Raw genomic sequence first — 20,914 nt, forward strand, 5'->3', positions numbered from 1 at the left:
TGACTTTGGGCAAGCTACTTTGTTCCTCTGCCCTTCAGTTCACCATCTGTAAAAATGGGGATAGTAATATTCCACTCTCCTACCCTGTGTCTTGCCTGTTTAGACTGTAAACTCAGGCAGTTAGTTCTGGCTGTGTTCTCTATTTATACGGCCATTAAAGGTCAATATCGGGGAAGCCCAATGATTCAGGATGTACGAGTTTTACTGTAACCTTTATCACGCATGGGTAAGGAATGGCAAGTCTGGTCACATGACAAGTCAAGACACTTTCCACTAGAGGGAAATGGTAGGGCTAGCAGGGAACAAGCCAAGATTAAGCACTGCTATCTGGTTCATAAGCCACCTTGGGACACGCAGGGTTCCAGGCCAATGAAGGCAAAGAAACTGCACACTTTTAAACTTTGAATAGTTTCCCAGACCTCTCTTGCCAATAGCACCCTAGCTCATCCTCTTGGGCAAACATTTTCTCTCCATCAGCCACCAAACATCCTGAAGACCTCAGCCTCGAGAGACTGGGCATAGCTATTCCACTACAAGTCAGTGCACAAGAGCAATGTCACAGTTTCTGTACGAGGCACACCCATTCTCGCACATGGCCAGTGAGTGGAAAGATGGCAAAGGGGCAGCCACAGAGCTAGACAGAGGGCTTTCCTCATGGGCTGGTGTTCACATGGTTTCCCCTTTCACCAGGCAAGGAGAAGAGACCCAGCTTCAATTCCCTGCTCCACCAGACTCCCTGTGATCCATTAGGCAAGCCTGTGCCTCAGTTTCCCCTCCGTGCAATGTGGATAACAGCCACGCCCTACATCCCTGGGGAGTTGTGAGGTACTCAGATACCATGGTAATGGGGGGACGCAGAAGTACTAAGACAGGAGAAATGTCATCCATTGTTCTCCAGGGCTACACTGTATTTCACAGAGCCACATGCTTCCTACAGACAGGCTAGTCAGACTCCGCGTAGCTCGCAGATTTCTAAAGCATTCTTCCATCAGAGAGACTCGGCAGCACCCGAGACTCAACATGTCTCTTACGTAGAGAAACACAGCTAGCGCTGGGAGCAGGACATGTAGCCAGTCTGTGCCCCCAATCCAACGTGCTTTTTTTTTTTTTTAATTAAAGAAAACCAAAGGGCAGTGAACAGCTTGTCCAGTTGGAGTTACCAAAGAGGACAAGAGCAAGCGAAATATTCTGACACATTGGACAATGACCAGGGCGCCCAGGATAAGAGGCGAGACAGATGCCGTGGATTCTCCAAGCTCCTGGACACCCAGTGGCTCGGCTGCGTCTCCCCTGGGTGGGGATGTGCCATCTTTCCAAGCCATCCTAGGGTACTGGTTCAACACCAGCTTGGTCAAGGGCTAGTTAGTGACCCAATATCCCTTCCAAGAAGACCCATGTCTGAAACTTACTCAAAGTGTTTGAGGAGAGAGAGGAGGCAAATCAGATTCTTGTCTGTTACTTCTGTCCATTGCTCGAAGTGCTGTACACGAGCAGAGCACACCCGTTCCAATCAGAGGCCTTCCCGTGAACTGTTATAAAGCACGGCAGCCCGCCGGGGAGGGAGGGACTCATGATTTGTCCCATTCTGAGAAGCTCATGGCTTTCCAAACACCTAAACCGGGGCAGGCTGGAGAAACAGAGCACACTGGGCAAGTCCTTACATCTAAGCATCTTACTGTATCAACGACACGCCTCCCCCTGTCAAAGCATATGGTTTTCCACCATTTCTTGTCGTGATGCCAGGGGAGACGGGGAAGGAGGAACAGAGCTGAGCTGACACAAAGAGCGGAGAGATGTTCCACTTTTAGAGACCAGAAGTTGGAGTCACTCTGCATCCTAGTAAAAGGCCAGGAAGCGGGGGCCCACTTAAATCCTCCCCTACAACCACCTTCCTGAGTGGCGGAGGTGGAAATCAACGTCAGGAAGTTGAGACAAAAAGGGAGTTACACAACATGCCTTCTCCTGGACTTAGGCTGGCAAATGTTAAACCTCAAACAAACAGTTTCAAAAGCCTTACATCTGTGTGCCTCATTGAATCGATTATCACAGCCTTCACGTTCCAAACAAGCTGCAAAATACAGCCCCTAGGTGCTAGCGGACAGCACTGGGCTTTTAGTTAGTTCCTGCTGTCCTGCCTGCCCGCTAACTTAGTTCCTCAGAGTCCTTTGAAACCTGCCTCTTGCCACAACAGAGAAGGCAGCTCTGTAGCTGGAGGGTTTCAATTGGAGCAGCTGCTAGCACCTTTGTCTGGGCCCCCTGGGGGCCGAGCAATTTTGTTTTTAATCTTCTCTATGACAAGGCTAGGGTGTGAAACACTGGGACGGGGTGGGCGGCGTAATAGGTGCCTATATAAGACAAAGCCCCTAATATCGTGACCTCTGGTCACCCTAAACAAGGCACTCCCCAACATCAGCCTATTAGTCAGTTTTTATTTAGATGAAATTCCTATTTGGTAAAGCGGGAGGCAGCGCCAGGCAGCACAGGCTGCCGATTGACACCTGTCAGTTAGAATGCCACAAACAAACCATTCCTGTAAGCACCCTGCTTGAATTGTAGCTATGTGTTGCCCTATGCTATGAAGTGTGTGTTGGGCTGAAACGCACCTGGCACTTCTCATCCTCAAAGTGCTTTAAACTCCATTACTTCTCACGGCCATATCACCCAAACTTCAAAGACAGGGAAACTACGGCAGCAAAATTAAGTGATTTACCCAACATCAAAAGAGAGCCCTGTTTACAACCTGACTCCCACTCAGACCTTTCCCAGTAACCTACAGGTCAGTCACCCTGCAGACACTGAATAACTCTCCTTGGCTCCCTAATGAAGGGGTTATATATATAACTCTGGGGCAGTCTGGTCCAAAGGGGTGGAGATAGATATCTATCTTTGCAGCAGGATTGGAGACAGGTAGACACCCTCCTCCGTATTGCGTGTGATGAATCAGAAACCCCAGCAAGGTTTCCACTTACAAAGGAAGACTCACAGCAGAGAGGTACAGTATCCCAAGGAAAAGGGCAGAAGTAGCACTGAACCAATACCAGACGTGACTCCGGAGGGAAAAGCTCTGCAATCTAAGCACCTGCTCTGGAGCTACATGTTCAAGTGTGGTCAAGCTACACTCATCCCCTCAGCAGCCCTGCACTGAGAAGAGCTATTGCACCCACCGATTTCCTTTCTGCATCATGTGAAATGCAAGCGCCCAACACAGAGAATGTAAGAACGGGCCATACTGGCTCAGACCAGTGGTCCATCTAGCCCAGTATCCAGCCTTCCAAGTAGCTGGTGCTACAGAGGCAGTGAACAGAAAAGGGCAATTGATCGAGTGATCCAGGCCATTGTACAGCGCCAGCTCCTGGCAGTTAGAAGTTTAGGGAGACACAGAACATGGGACTGCATCCCTGGCCATCTTAGCTAATAGCCATTGATGGACCTATCCTCCATGAACTCATCTCATTCTTTTGCTATATTTTGGCAAGGAGTTCCACAGGCTTTCTGTGCGCTGTGGGAAGTAGTACTTCCTCATGTTAGTTTTAAACTGCTGCCTATTCGTGTCACCTGGTGACCCCCAGTTCTTGTGTTACGGGAAGTGGTAAATAGCATTGACCAGAGACTCACCAGCAGTCAGGCAGGTTGAGAGTAATGCTGGCCTGGATGTTGGCTCCAAATCGCAGGTATCCCAAGGTCCCCAGGCTGATGTACAAGACAGTGACTATGGCCATTCCCACATACAGGATCACTGGGAAGTGCCGGGGATTCTTCATTTTATTTTCCAGGGGGAGCACCTAGGAGGAAAAGGAGAAGGAAAACCAAACTGAATTCATTTCCCTACCCGTCACCTCCATGGGTTTGGAGTCTAGCACGCCACCTCTGAGCCAGCATCTTCCTGGATGTGGCTTGCTCAAGAAGACTCTTTGGGTCTGTGCCCCATAGTCAGAGGAGACCCTAAGCAGCAGTGAGTAGCAGCCATGGCACACAGCTGACTGTTGCTGTTTAGCCATTTGCCAGCAGTGCAGCAGCTGAACAGGACGAGATGCTCCCTGGATCATGGGTAACCTCCCCAACCCATGCCATGCTGCAACAAGACCCAAGGAAAAGGAGCAGGGAATCATGTGACTGCGGACACTACCCAAGTCGCTCCACTGTAGAGGAGTTAAGGAGGTGGGACGGTAACAGTAGGGTGAATGCAGGCCCGGGGGTGGATTACACCGTTTAAGACTCTGGTATGAGGTAGCCAGGCTCCTAGGAATCATGTGGTCAAATCCTAATGGGGTCAGCTCATCCCTTCAACCTTTCAAAAGAAGAGGAGAGTGCTACACGACGTACCGTAGCACCGAAAGTCCTGCCGCTATTTCCTCTGTGCGGTTAGACGCCCCTGCCCTTAAATCCTGCTCTTGGGCAAGATTTCCCCTGTTGCGTGCTGCACCAGCTGCTCATCACACTCCACTCCAGAGGGGGGGCATTATCACCATCTCCCTGTCCAACCCAGTCTCCCTGCACTGCTGGCTTTCAGAGAACTACTGGCTAGGACTGCTGGGGGAGGGGAGAAAATACTATGCATGGGTGGGACTAGTCTATACTGGGATGATAAAGTTATACTTTAGTTTGTCCTACATCTAGCACTGCTAACTGGCTTCACTACCTCTGTGCATCCTGAAGGTTTCCATTCCCCCCCTTCACAATAAACTGTTTCAAGAGACCCCCTTCTCCCCTTAATAGAGAAAAGAATCGCTCCCTCCCATTCTTCCTCATTCCTTAAGACTAACTGGCTTTACCATGTCATCTCCTGCTGAAAGTACCAGCACTGCATCCCTGTAAGTGATACGTGAACTTCATTCAGGATGTACCAGAATGCCATTAAACTCATGTACTTTCTCCGTACAGCCTCATCCGCTTTTCTCATGCTTGGGCCACAGGTAATGTAGCTGCTAAAGGAGTTGTGTAGGAGTTAGCCGGTGTCAGGTATAATTTACAGGAAGCTACTATGCCTTCCCTTCTTTGTAAACACAGTGCTGGCAGCAGTCCCCAATCATTTCAACCAGACAGTGAGGGATTAGAAAAAGCCACAGGTTTAAGCTATTTCAACTTTTCCACAAAATACTGAAAAACAACAAAGCAGCAATGCCTCATAGGAATTGTAGTTTGGGTGCCTTATGCTCCCAATCTCCTCAAAGGGCTGGGTTTGCTAGCTGGACTACATCTCCCATGATGCCTCCTCCCCTTTTGGAGAAGGGAATTCATTATAGGAGTCACTGACTTTATGCAAAGAAAAGTCCAGCCAGCGAGCCCTCCTATACAAGAGAATGGGAGCACAGAACCCCCAAATTGCACCATTTTGAATCGAAATACTTCAGGTTTTGTGCATTTGGTTTTCAACAACATATCAAAGTTTTCCATGGAAATCAGACTTTTTGAACAATTTCATTCCACTGAAAATACAATTTTTTGTAAGCTGCTGAGAAACAATTTTCAAGAAGCCCTAGTAATCAAAAGTAACAGGAGAGACAAAAGACGACACTTTTCTGGGGGGGTGGTAGGAGTGCATTGTGAAGTTTGCAGCATGTTGCTTTACCTCTACTCAAGACTATGGCCACTGTGCTTAAGAACGGCCATACTGGGTCAGACCAGTGGTTCATCTAGCCCAGTAGCCTATCCATGACAGTGGCCAGTGCCAGATGGTTCTGGCAGTTGGTTAAGGAGAACCCAGAGCATTGGATTGCGTCCCTAACCATCTTGTTAGGATGGATAATAGCCATTGATGGAGCCATCCTCCATGAACTTACCCAATTCTTTTTTGAACTCTTTATACTTTTGGCCTTTACAACATCCTTTGGCAATGAGTTCCACAGGTTGACAGTGCATTGTGTGAAGTAGTACATCCTTATGTTTGTTTTAAACCTGCTGCCTATTCATTTCATTAGGTGACGCTTAGTTCTTGTGTTACGTGAAGGGTTAAACAACACTCTTGTTCACTTTCTCCACACCATTCATGCTTTTATAGACTTCTGTCATATCCCCTCCTTCCCCTTACTTGTCTATTTTCTTAGCTGTTTTCAGTCTTTTTAATCTTTCCTCATATGGAAGCTGTTCCATACTCCTAATCATTGTCTTGCCCTTCTCTGCCATCCTTTCCAATTCTAATAGATCTTTATTGATATGGGGCAACCAGAACTGTACACAGTATTCAAGGTGTAGGCAGACCATGGATTTATATAGTGACATTATGTATTTTCTGTTTTATTATTAGCCCTTTCCTAATGATTCCTACCATTGTTAGACTGCTGCTGCACAAAGAGCGGATGCTTTCAGAAAACTCTCCACAATGACTAAATGATTGCTTTCTGGAGTATTAACAGCTAATTTAGACCCCATCATTTCATATGTATAGTTGGCATTATGTTTTCCAATGCACTTACTTTGTATTTATCAACACTGAATTTCATCTGCCATTTTGTTAGACCCCTTTGTAACTTCACAGTAGGCTATGGGCTTAACTATCTTGAGTAATTTTGTATCATTTGAAAATTTTGCCACCTCACTGTTCACCCCTTTTCCAGATCATTTATGAATATATGTTGAACAGCACAGGTCCCAGGACAGATCTTTGGGGGACCCCACTATTTACCTCTCTTCATTGTGAAAACTGGCAATTTATTCCTACCCTTAGTTTCTTATCTTTTAACCAGATACTGATCCATGAGAGGACCTTCCCTCTTAACCCATGACTGCTTACTTTGCTTAAGAGCCTTTGGTAAGTGACCTTGTCAAAGGCTTTCTTAAAAGTCCAATTTCCTTTTCCCACTGGATCACCCTTGTTATTAGCTTGTTGACACCCTCAAAGAATTGTAACAGATTTGTAAAGTGAAATCTTGCCTCACAAAAGCCGTGTTGCCTGTTGCCCATTGCCCAACAAATCATGTTCATCTGCGGGACTGATAATTCTGTTCTCTACTATAGTTTCAACCCATTTGCCAAAGTTAGGTTTTCCAGCCTTTAATTTCCAGGATCGCTTCTGCCGTGGAGCCTTTTTCAAAAATAGGCATAACATTAGCTGTTGTCCCATCATCTAGTACAGAGGCTAATTTAAGCCACAGGCTACATACCATTAGTAGTTTTGCAATTTCATATTTGAGCTCCTTCAGAACTCTTGGGTGAAAACCATCTGATCTTGGGGACTTACTGCTGTTTAATTGATCAATTTGTTCCAAAAGCCCCTCTGCTGACACCTCAGTCTGGGAGAGTTCCTCAGGTTTGTCACCTAAAATGAATGGCTCGGGTGTGAGGATCTCCCCCACGTCCTCGGCCATGAAAACTAACACAAAGAATTCATTTAGCTTCTCCGCAATAGCCTGGTCTTCCTTGAGGGCTTCTTTAGCACCTCGATCATCCAGTGGCCCCTCAGACTGTTTGGCAGGTTTCCTGCTTCTGATGTACTTACATTTTTGCTGTTAGAATTTGAAGAGCAACTAGCTCAGGACACAAATACTTTCTTGGCCAGTCTTATTCTTTTACAGTTGACTTGTCAGTGGTGCTTTTGGGTCTTCAAATATAGACTTTTGTGAGATCCTGTGATAGCTGCTATGTGTCTTAGACTGCACTGGGTTTTAAAGAGGGAGCATCAACAGGTCACAGAAGCACAGCTGATGGAGTAGAGGACTGTGAGAGAAGCAAATTAAGCCAAAGAAAAAGCTTTTATTCCCACCGCTCCATGCTTGCTTTGTGAACACGGCTGGCGAGAGAGGGCTTGTACACAGTCTTTACAGTTCTGTGCAGTGCATTTTTCAATACTCTGGTGTCTTTGATAAGAACTAGATAAGTTCCTGGAGGATAGCTCCATCAATAGCTACTAGCCAAGATGGTCAGGGATGCAACCCTATGCTCTGGGTGTCCCAAGCCTCTGACTGCCAGAAGCTGGGAATGGGCGACAGGGAATGGATCATTTGATGATCACCTGTTCTGTTCATTCTCTCTGAAGACCAGTGCTTTGGCCACTGTCGGAAGACAGGATACTGGGTTAGAGGGACCACTGGTCTGACCCAGTCTGGTCATTCTCATGTTCTTAATGGACTTAGTGCTTCCAGCTCATGTGTTTACGTAGCCAGGTAACACAAAGACATGAAACCAGCTGTCCCCTTAGAAAGGGAGCTCTGGGAAATCCCCTATGAGGTTTAACCAAGATAATAAAAGTGCTCCACCCCTTCCTTTTTCACATCAGCATGCTGCTCTATTTACAGCACCTACTAGAAAGTAGGCAAACATAATTGGCACCACCGGAAATTGAACCGAAACCGCTGCAAGACAGCAGGCTACTCAAGTGGAGGGACTAGACCAAGCACTCCAATCCTCATGTCACTTTGTCTTTCCTGTCTCTAGCAAGGCAGCTTTAAAACCCAGCGAAGTTCACTCCTATAGGCCACACTTATCTGTGCCACACAGGTAGACCAAGGTCTTTAAGTCAGAACGCCGGCTTTGAAAGTATTAGATCTGAAGAGGAAGCAATTGAACAATTGCTGCTTTAGTGTAAAGGTCTTTCAAGATTTCTTTAAAGGGCTCGATACCCCTCCATTCTCCTAGTAGCAGAGAGGTTTGACAGAGGGAAGCTGTGTCTGTGTAGTGGATGCACAATGAATACCAGTCACCCAGGTCAAACATTTGGCTTACAAGGAGAGAGAGAGAGAGAGAGAGAGAGAGAGAGATCAGCACATACAGAACAGATGCTGCAGAGAGCGTGAATAGCAGCCGATTCTTGCACCGCTGACAAGCCGACACTTACCACTCCGATACCTTCAAAAGCAAAGATCGCCGTGCCAAAAAACAGAGGGTAGGTCTTCCAGCCCGCTACAAGAGGCAGGTTGCTGGGATCTGGAATGCTCTAGAAAAGAGCAACTTGGATTTAAATGCACGAGAGAAACCAAGGCCTGGTTCAAAGGTTCTTTTCTGTCCCACTTGCTCACCACTCAGTCAAAACATGGACTCAAATGCTCCTGAAAGCAGGTGTGCATCCAGCGCTGCAAGAGCTGGGCAAGTTTCTCCCTGTACAGTGCACCTAATGCTTTACCTACCGTCCCCCACCGACTCTAGTGTACGCCCTCCCCCGACCACACACCCACTCCTCTAACCGTCTTGACCGGCAGCAATCCCTAAGAGTAGCTCATATAATACAGAGGTAGCCAAACTGTGGCTCTTTTACAGTTAAAGTGCGTCTAAAAGCCCTCCATTTCTCCACTTACTCCACCTACCAGACTTGGGGTAGCGGGGAGATTTGGGCTCCTGCTCTGCGGCAGGGTGGTGGGTCTCAGGGCTTATGGCCTGTGAGAGCAGGGCTCTTGGGGCTTCAGCCCCACTCCTGATCCCCGAGACACACCCCTCCCCTCCGGGCCAGGCAGACTCCCCAAGACCCCCTCCTTCTCCGCCAGGCTGAAGCTCCGAGCCCCAGCAGGCATGCCCGGCTCTCAAACTTCTGAAGATCATCATATGCAGTCCCTGAGTGAGGTCTGGAAGGTCTCTAGATTGGCGAGGCATTCGGCTTTGCTCTTTGCACGTACCGTGATGATATACCAGTTTATCATGATGAGACTGCTCAGCATGGCGAGGTTGGCCAGCATGGAAAAGATGGACAGGAACTTGAGATTCCGTATGTACACGAGCAGCACCAGGAACGGCAGTAAGGAGAGGATGAACAACCGGGAGTCCATAGTGGGAGTCAGCACCGTGGTTTTGTTGGAATGGCAGTCATTGGTGGTGCCATTTGCTGCAGAGATCACCTGGAGGGAGGAGCCAAAAAAAAATAAACAAAACCCTGGATCCTGAACTGTTCCCTGTCATAACCTGAACTTGGCAACCGAGTCACGTGGCTGATGGCGAGTCCTAGCCACACAGTTATGGTCTCACAATTTAAGAGCCACACAACCTTTATCTTTTAGAGATAGGCTGCATTTGCAAAATTAAAATACTGCAAGTTCTTTTAATAACCCAACAGACGGCTGTAGGGCAGGGAGGGAGGGGACATTTAACATGGTTTTGCTATGCAAACACTTTGAACTTCTATAGCAGCTTCCATATGAATTTTACAGAGCTTTGTAAACACCAAATGAAACTCAGACTCCCAAGCGAGAAGTGTTAGGGTCCCTAGATGGGGAAAGCGAGGCATAGCAACTCAGAGACTTGCATTGAGGTCACACAGCATGCCCGATGAAAAGCTAGGAATAGAGCCCAGTCCTGTGCTTTAGACACAACAGCATCCGCCCCCTGCCATAGTCACAGATCCTGGGTACTCAAAGACACTCTTACAGTTAAAGTGTGGCTTTACACCTCGCCTATCACATCAAGTGCAAATCCGTCAAATTGCTGGACAGCTGAGCTAGGATTTCCGAACGAGTTGCAAATAACCCTTTTTAGCCAAACCATAACTAGTCTATTAAAGAGACAGTACAGTATATTTTTACAGAACTCAGTATGCACACACGCTCTGCATAAAGCGGGAACAGCCGGTTTCTTTTTTTGCCGCATCATGATTGGATTAAAGGCACTTTGGTGCTAGTATACAATGTATTACCCAAGCCGTAACCACTCCTGGGGCAGCGAAGCACAGCACAAAATATAAACACATATTGTGCAAAGACTTAATGTTCCAGATTTCATAGGAGGATTTACTTTACGATCATGTAAAATAATGCCCCCAAATATGGGCTTCTGAAACCAGCAAGGGGCTTTTCCCCACCCTCAGCTAGTAAAGAAGCAAACAAACATCTGATCTCCATTTCTAATGGTCGGCTTCTTTGTAGCTCAGCCAGCACTGGACCGTCGAGATCGCTCCATTATTAAAGCAACATGAAGGATTCCCATGGCAGGAAGCCTGCCTTGAAACAGCAGTGACAGTCAGCCAATGCGGTCAGCGAACTAACAGCTGGCTGCATTTGTCCACCTGCCCTCTAGTCATGACTGACTATGACAGGGTCTGTGAGGTGAAAGAAAAACAGCTCATCATACAAAGAGAGCACTGATGCAGAGCAGCCACTTCACACTAATTCACTGCCCTGTGGAAACCGACAGGACACCCCCAAAAGACAGAAGGCAATGTAATGCTGGGAAGGACATGAAACCTCCAGGAATTCACTCCGGTGTATTCCCGAGTGTGGTGACTGGAAGATCCCCTGCCTGCTCTCTTCACCTCCTGAGGCTATTGGTTTTCATGACATTATGGCCCAGTTCTTTGGAGCAACCTGAGGTGTCCTCTCTTCTCCCCCCTACATCTCCACCCTTTCCCAGGTGAGTAAGAATTTCCACTGATCTGAATAAAACCCAACTAAGCAGGTTTCCAGCGTTCTCAGACTTCCACCAGCATCTGACAGATCAAACCACTCGCTGAGCTGGCATGCATCTGTGGATTTCTCACAGTGACTAAGCTCCCTGCAGAGTGTTTATTAAGTAGATATGACTGAGGATGCAGTCTCCTTTCCAGCCACTTATTTAAAAAAGATCCATCACAGCGTCAAGGGAGCTGCCCCAGAAAAGCTCCCCTCATGCTGGGCAAGCAGGTGGGCAGGGTTTCCTCTGATGCTTTGTGGGACACTTGGCAGCCCCTTTCCCATCCGGCTCCCCCTGTGCACGGCCTGGCTCAGAGCCCCAGAGCGTGGAACACAGTCAGATCTTCAATGCCCAGTGTGCCCTTGATTCCCTCCTACATACTGTCCCTCGAGAGGCATCAGCACGAAGGGAATCTCCTTGGCCATTATTTATTTAAAAGCTACAGCGCTTTCATTTTATACCCTGCCTGCTATATTCCAGCCATTTAAAAGGAAAGGAGTGACTGGCATGGGGAGGCATGCAGGGAACTCCCAGCTTGCTCTGAAGTTTTGCAAATGCCTGTTTCTAGGCTGTAATATTTTGGTCTAATTTCAGTTGCTGGGCTTAGGGTGTAGGTGCCGGGCGGTAACATGTGATATACAGGAGCTCAGCCTACATGATCTGATGGTCCCTGCCCTGGAAGTTTGCAGTCCAGAGAAGAGAGACCTAATTCATTTGGTTCTGTTTAAAAGAGCTCTCACTGGCATCATTCTACAACAGGAACCCCCCCTTGAAATTGAGCTGGTCTCAATAGGAGCGTCTAGGTGTTACCGTACTGTCTAGTTCAATATCCCATCGGACTGTGGCCAGTACCAACTGCTTTGAAGGAAGGTGCAAGATTCCCCACAATATGCAATGTGGGATAATCCCCTTCCCCTCTTAATCCCGGAGGCTTGGAAGCATCCACAGACAAAAGATGTGGCAGGCAAGTATTATCTAGTGCTGATTTTTTTTTTCCAGATCCTGCCTTTAGTTCCCTCTGTGAGTGTGGAAGACAAGAGGTCTAGCAGCCATTTATCACCTGTGACAAATACATGATAGGGGGAGGTTATATCTGTCACTTTCCCACTTTGCACAAATGCGGCCGGGATATTGATCGCTGCCTTTGGTCTGAAGGGTTATATTTTCCTGTACCACTCTAGTTATGGAAGCAAGTCTCCTCTCCCTGGGTTTGGGTTTTAGTTTGCGGGAGGAGGAACAACCTGAGCTCCTCCCAAATCTGGAGAGAATTTTTAAACAAAAACTCCCCTCCCCACCCCCTTATTGACAAGAAAGCTGAAGTCTTACCTGTTTCAGATTGTCAGCCAGAAATACGAAATAAACACAGCAGAACCCCAGCTGGGTGAGAATCAAGAAAAATCCCACTATGTATCTGGGGGTGGGGGGGGAAAGAAAGTATTTAAAAAAAGAAACAAATGCTAAAAGACACAGACTCACGCTAGAGGTGCATCCTTTGATCCTAATGCTACATCAACAGTGTGAGCGATTCCTCAGCTAGGAGACTGCAATACAGAGCTAGAGGTCAAAGGGTGATCTGGATTGCTTGCTTTTGCTGATGGTAGGAGGGAGCGTTGCCGGAGGAAGAAGCTTCCCCTCTCCCTCCCTTTCACCAGGAAGCTCACACAGCAGAAGGCCCTTTGAGTACTCTGACCTTTTTAAGGTGGAAGCTCTCAACTCGGAGACAAGCCAATACCTGGAACAGGCCCATCAGAAGCAGCAGCAAGCAGAGAAATGTGCGTGAACAGATCTGTTACACAAGGGTGGTTTCCAACCACTGTCTCAGCAAAGGGATAAGATGGGATCCTGCATCTTATGCTTAAAAATTCCTAGCTCTCTGTTCACCTTCTCCACCCCATCTCCCATTTTAGAAGGGGCTCAGTGTCCTGTGCTAGACCTGGGTAAGTCTGACATCGTGGCCTTTAGAGATTTAGCCCAAGAGTGCCATAAAGGCATCTCAAATATTGTGACCAAGGAGGGGACCTTATCTTGCAGTTTGGCGAGGTGCAGAAGCACAGAGTTTACACTGGGTGGGGATGAAGATCTGGACCCCCAAAATTCATAGATTCCAAGGCCAGACGGGACCATTGTGCTCGTCTAGTCTGATCTCCTGTAGAGCACAAGCCACAGAACTGCTCCCAAGTAATTCTGCAAGCAGATCGGTTAGGAAAACATCCAGTCTTGATGTTAAAATTGTCAGTGATGGAGAATCCACCCCAAGCCTGGGGTAAGTGGTTTCAATGGTTAATTACCCTCGCTGTCAATTGAAGAGGGTCCTTCCCCACCCCCAGGAGTTTGGATTGCCCGTTCCGCGGAAGGCACCAGCACCATCCCCGTAAGGAAAGCCTTGCCATCTGGGAGACTCAGCTATGCTCATCCTTTTTTGCTTTAAAAGTTTTCTCCCCGCTGCATTCAAGGAGACCAGTCCCAGCAAGAGAGGTTACAGGCTCTTGTTGCACCAGAGAGGCCCCGAGCCACAGAAGCCCTGCTTCACATATGGATTGTCAGTGTGTGTAACAGGCACACTGCTAACGTACGGACTTGGGCAACACCTGCCAGGCAGCGGAGTTACTGAAACGGATGGGAAGCCTCTGACCGGCGGTTAAGCTTCCTCGGTATCCAGTGGCTGACAGGAATTTGTGCCAACATGCAATGAGGTAATTAGCGTCATCTGTCCCTTCCTTGCTCGGCTGCGGAGCAAATGAGTTTCCTTTTCCCACCCAGATACATGCAGTCAAGTACCACATTTCCCCTACAGCACCACAGCTGACCACACGGGGATGACCTCCCGCATTTCAAGGCAATGAACACAGCGAGACAGAGTCCAGCATCCAGGGGCATAGACAAGCAACTGCAGAGCACACAACAGTTGTGCTTGCCTAGAGCCTGGTCAGACCCTAGGGCTTTGCGTTGTGCAGCCTCTCTCAGGGTAAGAAAGGTGCTCTGCACAAAGCCAGGCTCCCCTCAGACTGGGACAAGGCTGAGAAGGCAGATGTGGCGTTCCCCTGAACTGGAAGAACTGGTTAAGTCTCTTATTTTGCTCACTATTTGATTAGCATGTTTTAGAGCCCAGCCAGCCCTTCCTCTCCCAATCCAAACCCAAAGCAAGAAGAGAACATGGTACCTTCCCCAGATGGCGTGGGTCCGAAGCCAGGCACTAGGGCTGGCTTCCAGCCCGTACATCACAGCATCTCCATAGTCCACAAAAGGCCTTTGATATCTGAAGGCAGAGAGAAAAGCGACAATGGTGGCCCAATCTACCTTCTAGTTTCAGAGGCACAAACCAGGGGAATAACACAAGATTGCTGGTATTAGATGCAAGGCTGAAGATATTTCTGATTGGCAAATTTTGGGCCAGGGTCCCCAAACTTTTTACATTATGTCTCCCCCCACACCCATACCACTTGCCTGTGCCCCCTGGGCCGCAGTCGTGAGCCAGGGCCGGAGCCATGTCTGGGAGCAGAACTGCAGCCGGGCTGTGGCTAGGGTCAGAGGCTGTGGCTGAGAGAGCAGCAGTTGGGGGCAGGCCAACAGCAGAGGCACGGTCGGGGCCGGCAGCAGGGGCCGAGTGCCGAGGCCAGGGCTGCATGTGACCCTGCAGCCGGGAGTCAGGGCCACAACTGGGGGCAGAGCAAGGCTGGGTGGTGCTCCTGTGGAGACTGGCCCAGGCCCTGTTGCGCCTCCCCAAACATTCCTCCACATCCCCTAGGGGTGCGCGCCCCATAGTTCGGGGACCACTCTGCTAGGCCACTGTAATAACTCTTGTCATGCTTCTCTGTTGAACCCAGGTACCATATAATGGAGATGGAACCGTCAAGCTTGTGTAACCACAAGCAGTAACCCCACAGTATCTGCTCAGAGGAAGATGGGAATCCACCCAGGACAGGTGTGAGCGGGGACTTGAACCAACAGACAAGGAGAGCTCTTGGATACACTAGTGCAAGCAGGGAGACAACCCCAAATCAATCAGGGGCCATGGGAAGTGAAAACGACCTCCATTTTCTATTTCATTCTTTAATACTTTCCCCCTCTGTGGCTCTTCCCAGTCAGTGATCTCCAGGCACATCACAGGTGTGAGTGACGTGCACCTCCCAAGGCCCCTGGGAGGTAGGGAGGCGTCGCCACCCCCATTTTACAGGTGGGGAAGCAAAGGTGGAGAGAGATTAAGTGATTCACAAAGGAGTCTGAAGAACCAGGAGAGCTTTGATTCACTGCATCATGGTGGTAGTTTGAGAGATCAAGGACTGGGACAACAAATACAGGGCTGTCAGGTGCACTGCCAGGCTCAGCACTGGAAAAAGGGGGCGTAGTGCGAAATCAGGACCGAGGAACACACCTGTAGCACACTGTGTAACTGACTCTGAGGGCCAGGCACAGCACAATCACATGCTGTACACAATCGCCTTTATAATAGCCTCTCTCCTTACCCAGGGTGTAAGTGTTCCTCCCCATCAGCTCCCTCTCTCTAATAGAAACTGACCAAGCCCTTGAAAAATCTGTGTAACTTACCTAACCTGGTAGCTTGCAAAAAGCTTCTTCCCAATAGGAGGAACTTGGTGCAACGCTCTGCAGATCTGGTTACAATATTACAAAGGCAACATCCTCTCCAACCCTCTACGTCCACCATGCACCACACCCAGGGATTCAGGAAGGAGAGCTTTCTGTCCACAGGTTGCACAAGGGCTTTCAGCACTTTGGCAGACTTCCACGGATAGAATGCTGCCTGCGGACTTTAAAGGATGTGCCACCAAAGAACCCCATTTCTAATGAGCTCCATAAAACTCAGGCAAGGGGAGTGCTGGGAAGGGGATAGGAGGCCAACACTTCAGGCATGACAGCAGTGGGGGTTTCTCTTACTTGTTGCAGAAGTGGTGAGCGCATTTAACCAGGATGCCCATACAATGCACTGCGGCGATTCCCATCACCAGCAAACTGAGAGGGCCCAGCTAGACAGCAGGAGAGGAGAGAGAAAGGAGAGAGAGAGAAGAGTGCACTCTGATGGTTAAAACGAGAACTGCAAGACTGGGTTTACATTAGACAGCAATGTATAGAGAGCTGAGAACACAAGCGCGGTCCTGCCTGCATTAGAAGAGCGTACCAAGGAACCGAGGCAAAACTCCTAACACAGTGGGAATCAGAACTGTGAGGGGGAAAAGCTCTGTAGGATCCAGGCTCTGCCTTTCCAAATGCTGGATTGTTCCCTGCAGTCCAACACAGCCCCAGGTCTGGGGCCACCTCGCAACTGCGGACTGGTGGAGAGTAGCGGAAGCCCCAAGCGAGGTATGTTGGCTTCGTCTGATGCCAAAGCACCTCAAGGAGCTTTATAGAAGATGGACGATATTTAAACAGCGCATGGCACCAGATTAGTAACAAAGTCATGGGGGAAATGGAACCGTTGGGGTTGGACTCAGTGTCAGGATCCCCAACACCCCTGGAGCTCCATGGGAATGGGCAGAAGGGCCGCCTGCTCCCTCCACAGATGCTGAAGCGATGCACTGTATGGCCTATTATAGATACTGGCGAGACGAATACGCCCGTATCAGTGCCTGAGGGTTGCAGGAGCAGCTAGATACACAAGAATGTTAATCAGCAGGAAGGCTCAGCAGCATCTGATGGCTAAGGAATGCAGTTCAGCACTAGGTGCTTCTGGGACAGCGTTAACGCCCAAGTTCTACCGCCTGGGCTCGGCGGACGGGATGTTGTCACACTGCAAAGTTTTGTTTTAGGTCACAATTTACACGTGTACTTAATTGCTAGGAGCGGAGAAGAGACCGCCTGATGTTTCACAATGTGTTTTCTCAGTCTAGGTAAGGGGGTGAGAGGACACCTTCTAGCAGCCAGAGGCTTTACAGTCACTGGTCTAACTGCAGCATTGGAAAGAGACCCACACGAGGCTAAGGGTCGCTGTACGATCAGCAAAAAGGGCCTGCCCCACAGCTCTGGAGTCTGCAGCCCTCGGTTTGTCTACAGGATACAGCACAGTGACCTCAGTGCATGGGCAAACCTTCCCCAACGCCCTGCTTCAAGCCCGGGCAGAGGAAATGGCACCAAGAGGAACCCAGCAGCAAAGCCCTGCTGATACCTTCCCCCAAGAAACCAGCCCAACGCCGCAGCTCTTCGCTGGTGCTTCTGAACAGCCAGCCACTAGCCGTGCAGTCGCTACTGACCTAGCAGGGAGTGGAACCGATGACGTAGGCCTGGATGCTTTCTAGCCTATGACCAACCCCAGCAGCCATCTAAGCAGGAGATGTTAGACACACAGAAGGCCTGAGTCCAAGCCATCAACATGCCACTGTCTAGAAACCAAGCAGAAGCCCCCCCACCCGCAATTGGAATGGGTGCCTGCGTGCTAGGAGGGAAGACACGATCTTACCACGATGCCAGCATTTTTCACAGCCAGGGGCAGTCCCAGCAGGCCAGTGCCAATATTCCCTTTCACCAGGTGGATCAAGGTTTGAAACCATCTGCAGATGAGAAGATACAGAGACGGTCAGGAGTGCCACAAGATATTCAAGCCCCATCCCCAAGCCCCAGTGCAAGCCTGACAATGTACTTCAGCCCCAGCCTCCCCGCCACACAGCCACTCGAGTCCTAGGCTGCCCTTGAACAGAGATTGGCAGTGGTTGGGAACAGAAAATACCCTTGCAGGATCTCTGAGCAGCAGATGCGTCTGCCGGAGCAGCAAGCAGAGCTTAGCACCTGCAGGTCTTTGTAAGCCCAGCTGCACCAGCAAGTGACAACGCAGTCAGAAGCGACTGATACTGAATGGGTCCATGAGCTCAAGCATCTTGCACTGCCATTCAGGGAGATGTTGGGTAGCCCCGAGCAAACTCTGCAGGTCAGGAGCTTCCCCGTTCGGAGGCCTGGGTGCCCACGGTGTGAAATCATTTTTGATTACAGCTGCTTCAACACTAGCTGCCCCGGCATGTACCCTTTCGCTTGAACTGGGAGCAAGGAAGATGCTGAGACATTACTGCAAGCACGCTACTGATTGCTCTGGATCCGGGCAAGTCATTTGCCTTCCACATCCCCAAGTCAGAGCTGGCTGGGGAAAAAAAGGTGGCGGGAGAATGCAGGTGGGGAGAGGGCAATCCAAAGCTGGTTTCAAAAAAAAAATTTAAAAATGCTGTCTCTGAGTCAGGCTTCGTGGGAGAAATAAACTGCTGGAAAAAATTTCTGCCGAGACCCGGCATCTGTGCCAAGTACCCAGTCTATCCACGCCCAGACTGAGCTTACAGCAACCCTGGCGGGCGGAGCCCTTGCTCCCGGAGACCTGTACGGACAGGCACGAGAGAGTCTGCAAAGCCAGCTGCCTCCCCCTCACCCTGAAAGGGGGCTAGTGCTTTCCCGGTTACACAGCACATGGCCAGCGCACAGGAGGATGCTCTGGCACCCGAGGAGTACCGGGGGGTCGCGGCGGCCAGCAGCTGAATGCAGAGCCCACCACCAGCCACGCCCAGGCAGTCTGCGTCAGCGGAGACAAGAGGTGGTTCTGAACCAGTCACTCACGTTGTCCCGTTGCTCTCCCCAAACCGCTGGTAGGACTCAGGAGATGCAAAGCCATTTATGCCTTCAGTGGGGCTCCCGTCAGGCGTAGCCTCTGTGGAGCTGTAGTCCTTGTAGTCCTCGCTCCGCAGCCTCCTGGTGGACATAGTGGCTGTGGAAACAATCACATCAGAAACTGCTACTGCTGCTAGCTCTACGCTCCCTGCCCGAGTCACTTCTGTGCTCCCTGTCTGGGCTTTCTTTGGTTCACCCATGGTCACAGGACCAGCTCAATTACCAGAGCAGGCTCTCCCTGGCAGGCTATTATAGGGCCTCCAGACCAACCGGAGGAGAGCCTAGGCCTGTGCAGGGGTCAATGTAAGTCCTGCACTCCTCCCCGAAGCAAGACACACCCACCCGGGATGCACCCAGCAATTCCTGCAGGGACAGATCACTCGGAGGTGACCTGCCCAGATACTTAACACCAGATGACACGGACGTCTGTACCGCTTCTCCCAAACAGGCCGGGTACACAGAGCAACCAGCGCCCGTGCAAGCTGGCAGCACACGGCCCCGGAGCTCTCCACCTACTTGCAGGTCACCTTTACGGAAGGCTGTTGACAGCTGCTCAGAACGGAAGGTTCTGTACAGGCTAGATAGCGGCTGTAATACGCCACCAAGGAGTGGATACACTCAGGGCTGACAGGCACCCAAAGGACTCCCAGTGAAGAGACACGGACTGTCTGTTAAGTGACTTTCGCTGCAGGTGAGCAACTGCCCCACATGAAGCCAGCAGAGTTCCCAACCGTCTTTCATCCTGATATTTTGAGATCCGTGTTTACAACAAGCAGGTCCCAACCCCACTGCCAGGGCCAGCTCCAGGAATCTTTACCCAGGGTTCAGGACTTCCTGACCCTCCCCCGCCCCCACCATGAAATCAGACTGATCAAGTTGGATTAGGGGTTTAAACTGCTTCCTGGATAAGATCTGACAAGAGAAAACAATGGAGAGGCTTTCAGGAGCCTTTCTACTCAGTCAGCAATTGTGTAGAAAGAATAGTAAATATGGCAGGCGACCAGCTTGGCTTAACAGTGAAATCCTTGCTGATCTTAAACACAAAAAAGAAGCTTACAAGTAGAAGATTGGACAAATGACCAGGGAAGAGTATAAAAATATTGCTCGGGCATGCAGGAGTGAAATCAGGAGGGCCAAATCATACCTGGAGTTGCAGCTAGCAAGAGATGTTAAGAGTAACATGAAGGGTTTCTTCAGGTATGTTCGCAACAAGAAGAAAGTCAAGGAAAGTGTGGGCCCCTTACTGAATGAGGGAGGCAACCTAGTGACAGAGGATGTAGAAAAAGCTAATGTACTCAATGCTTTTTTTGCCTCTGTCTTTACGAACAAGATCAGCTACCAGACTGCTGCACTGGGCAGCACAGCATGGGGAGGAGGTGACAAGCCCTCTGTGGAGAAAGAAGTGGTTCGGGACTATTTAGAAAAGCTGGACGAGCACAAGTCCATGGGGCCGGATGCACTGCATCCAAGAGTGCTAAAGGAGTGGGCGGATGTGATTGCAGAGCCATTGGCCATGATCTTTAAAACCTCACGGCGATTGGTGGAAGTCCCAGATGACTGGAAAAAGGCTAATGTACTGCCCATCTTTAAAAAAGGGAAGGAGAAGGATCCTGGGAACTACAGGCCAGTCAGCCTCACCTCAGTCCCTGGAAAAATCATGGAGCAGGTCCTCAAGGAATCAATTCTGAAGCACTTAGAGGAGAGGAAAGTGATCAGGAATAGTCAGCATGGATTCACCAAAGGGCAAGTCATGCCTGACTAATCTAATTGCCTTCTATGACGAGGTAACTGGCTCTGTGGATGAGGGGAAAGCAGTGGATGTGTTGTTCCTTGACTTTAGCAAAGCTTTTGACACTGTCTCCCACAGTATTCTTGCCAGCAAGTTAAAGAAGTATGGGCTGGACGAATGGACTATAAGGTGGATAGAAAGTTGGCTAGATTGTCAGGCTCAACGGGTAGTGTTCAATGGCTCCATGTCTAGACGGCAGCCGGTATCAAGTGGAGTGCCCCAAGG

The 20,914-nt window shown here is 49.5% G+C and overlaps 1 protein-coding gene across 2 annotated transcripts in view; it reads right to left on the minus strand.

Moving 5' to 3' along the window:
* LOC144269000 (proton-coupled amino acid transporter 1-like) overlaps positions 1–20,914 on the minus strand; it is a 49,508-nt gene that overhangs the window by 20,172 nt on the left and 8,422 nt on the right. For both annotated transcript variants that reach the window (XM_077824422.1, XM_077824423.1), the window contains exons 2-9: positions 18,850–18,997; positions 17,714–17,804; positions 16,198–16,286; positions 14,465–14,560; positions 12,631–12,715; positions 9,543–9,761; positions 8,771–8,869; positions 3,616–3,782 (exon numbers count right to left, since the gene is read on the minus strand). In XM_077824422.1, coding sequence (XP_077680548.1) covers positions 3,616–3,782; positions 8,771–8,869; positions 9,543–9,761; positions 12,631–12,715; positions 14,465–14,560; positions 16,198–16,286; positions 17,714–17,804; positions 18,850–18,992 — 989 coding nt within the window. In that variant the 5' untranslated portion in view covers positions 18,993–18,997. The remainder of the gene's footprint in view (positions 1–3,615; positions 3,783–8,770; positions 8,870–9,542; positions 9,762–12,630; positions 12,716–14,464; positions 14,561–16,197; positions 16,287–17,713; positions 17,805–18,849; positions 18,998–20,914) is intronic.

The sequence above is a fragment of the Eretmochelys imbricata genome, chromosome 8 (assembly GCF_965152235.1).
Source record: "Eretmochelys imbricata isolate rEreImb1 chromosome 8, rEreImb1.hap1, whole genome shotgun sequence".
Classification (NCBI taxonomy): Eukaryota; Metazoa; Chordata; order Testudines; family Cheloniidae; genus Eretmochelys; species Eretmochelys imbricata.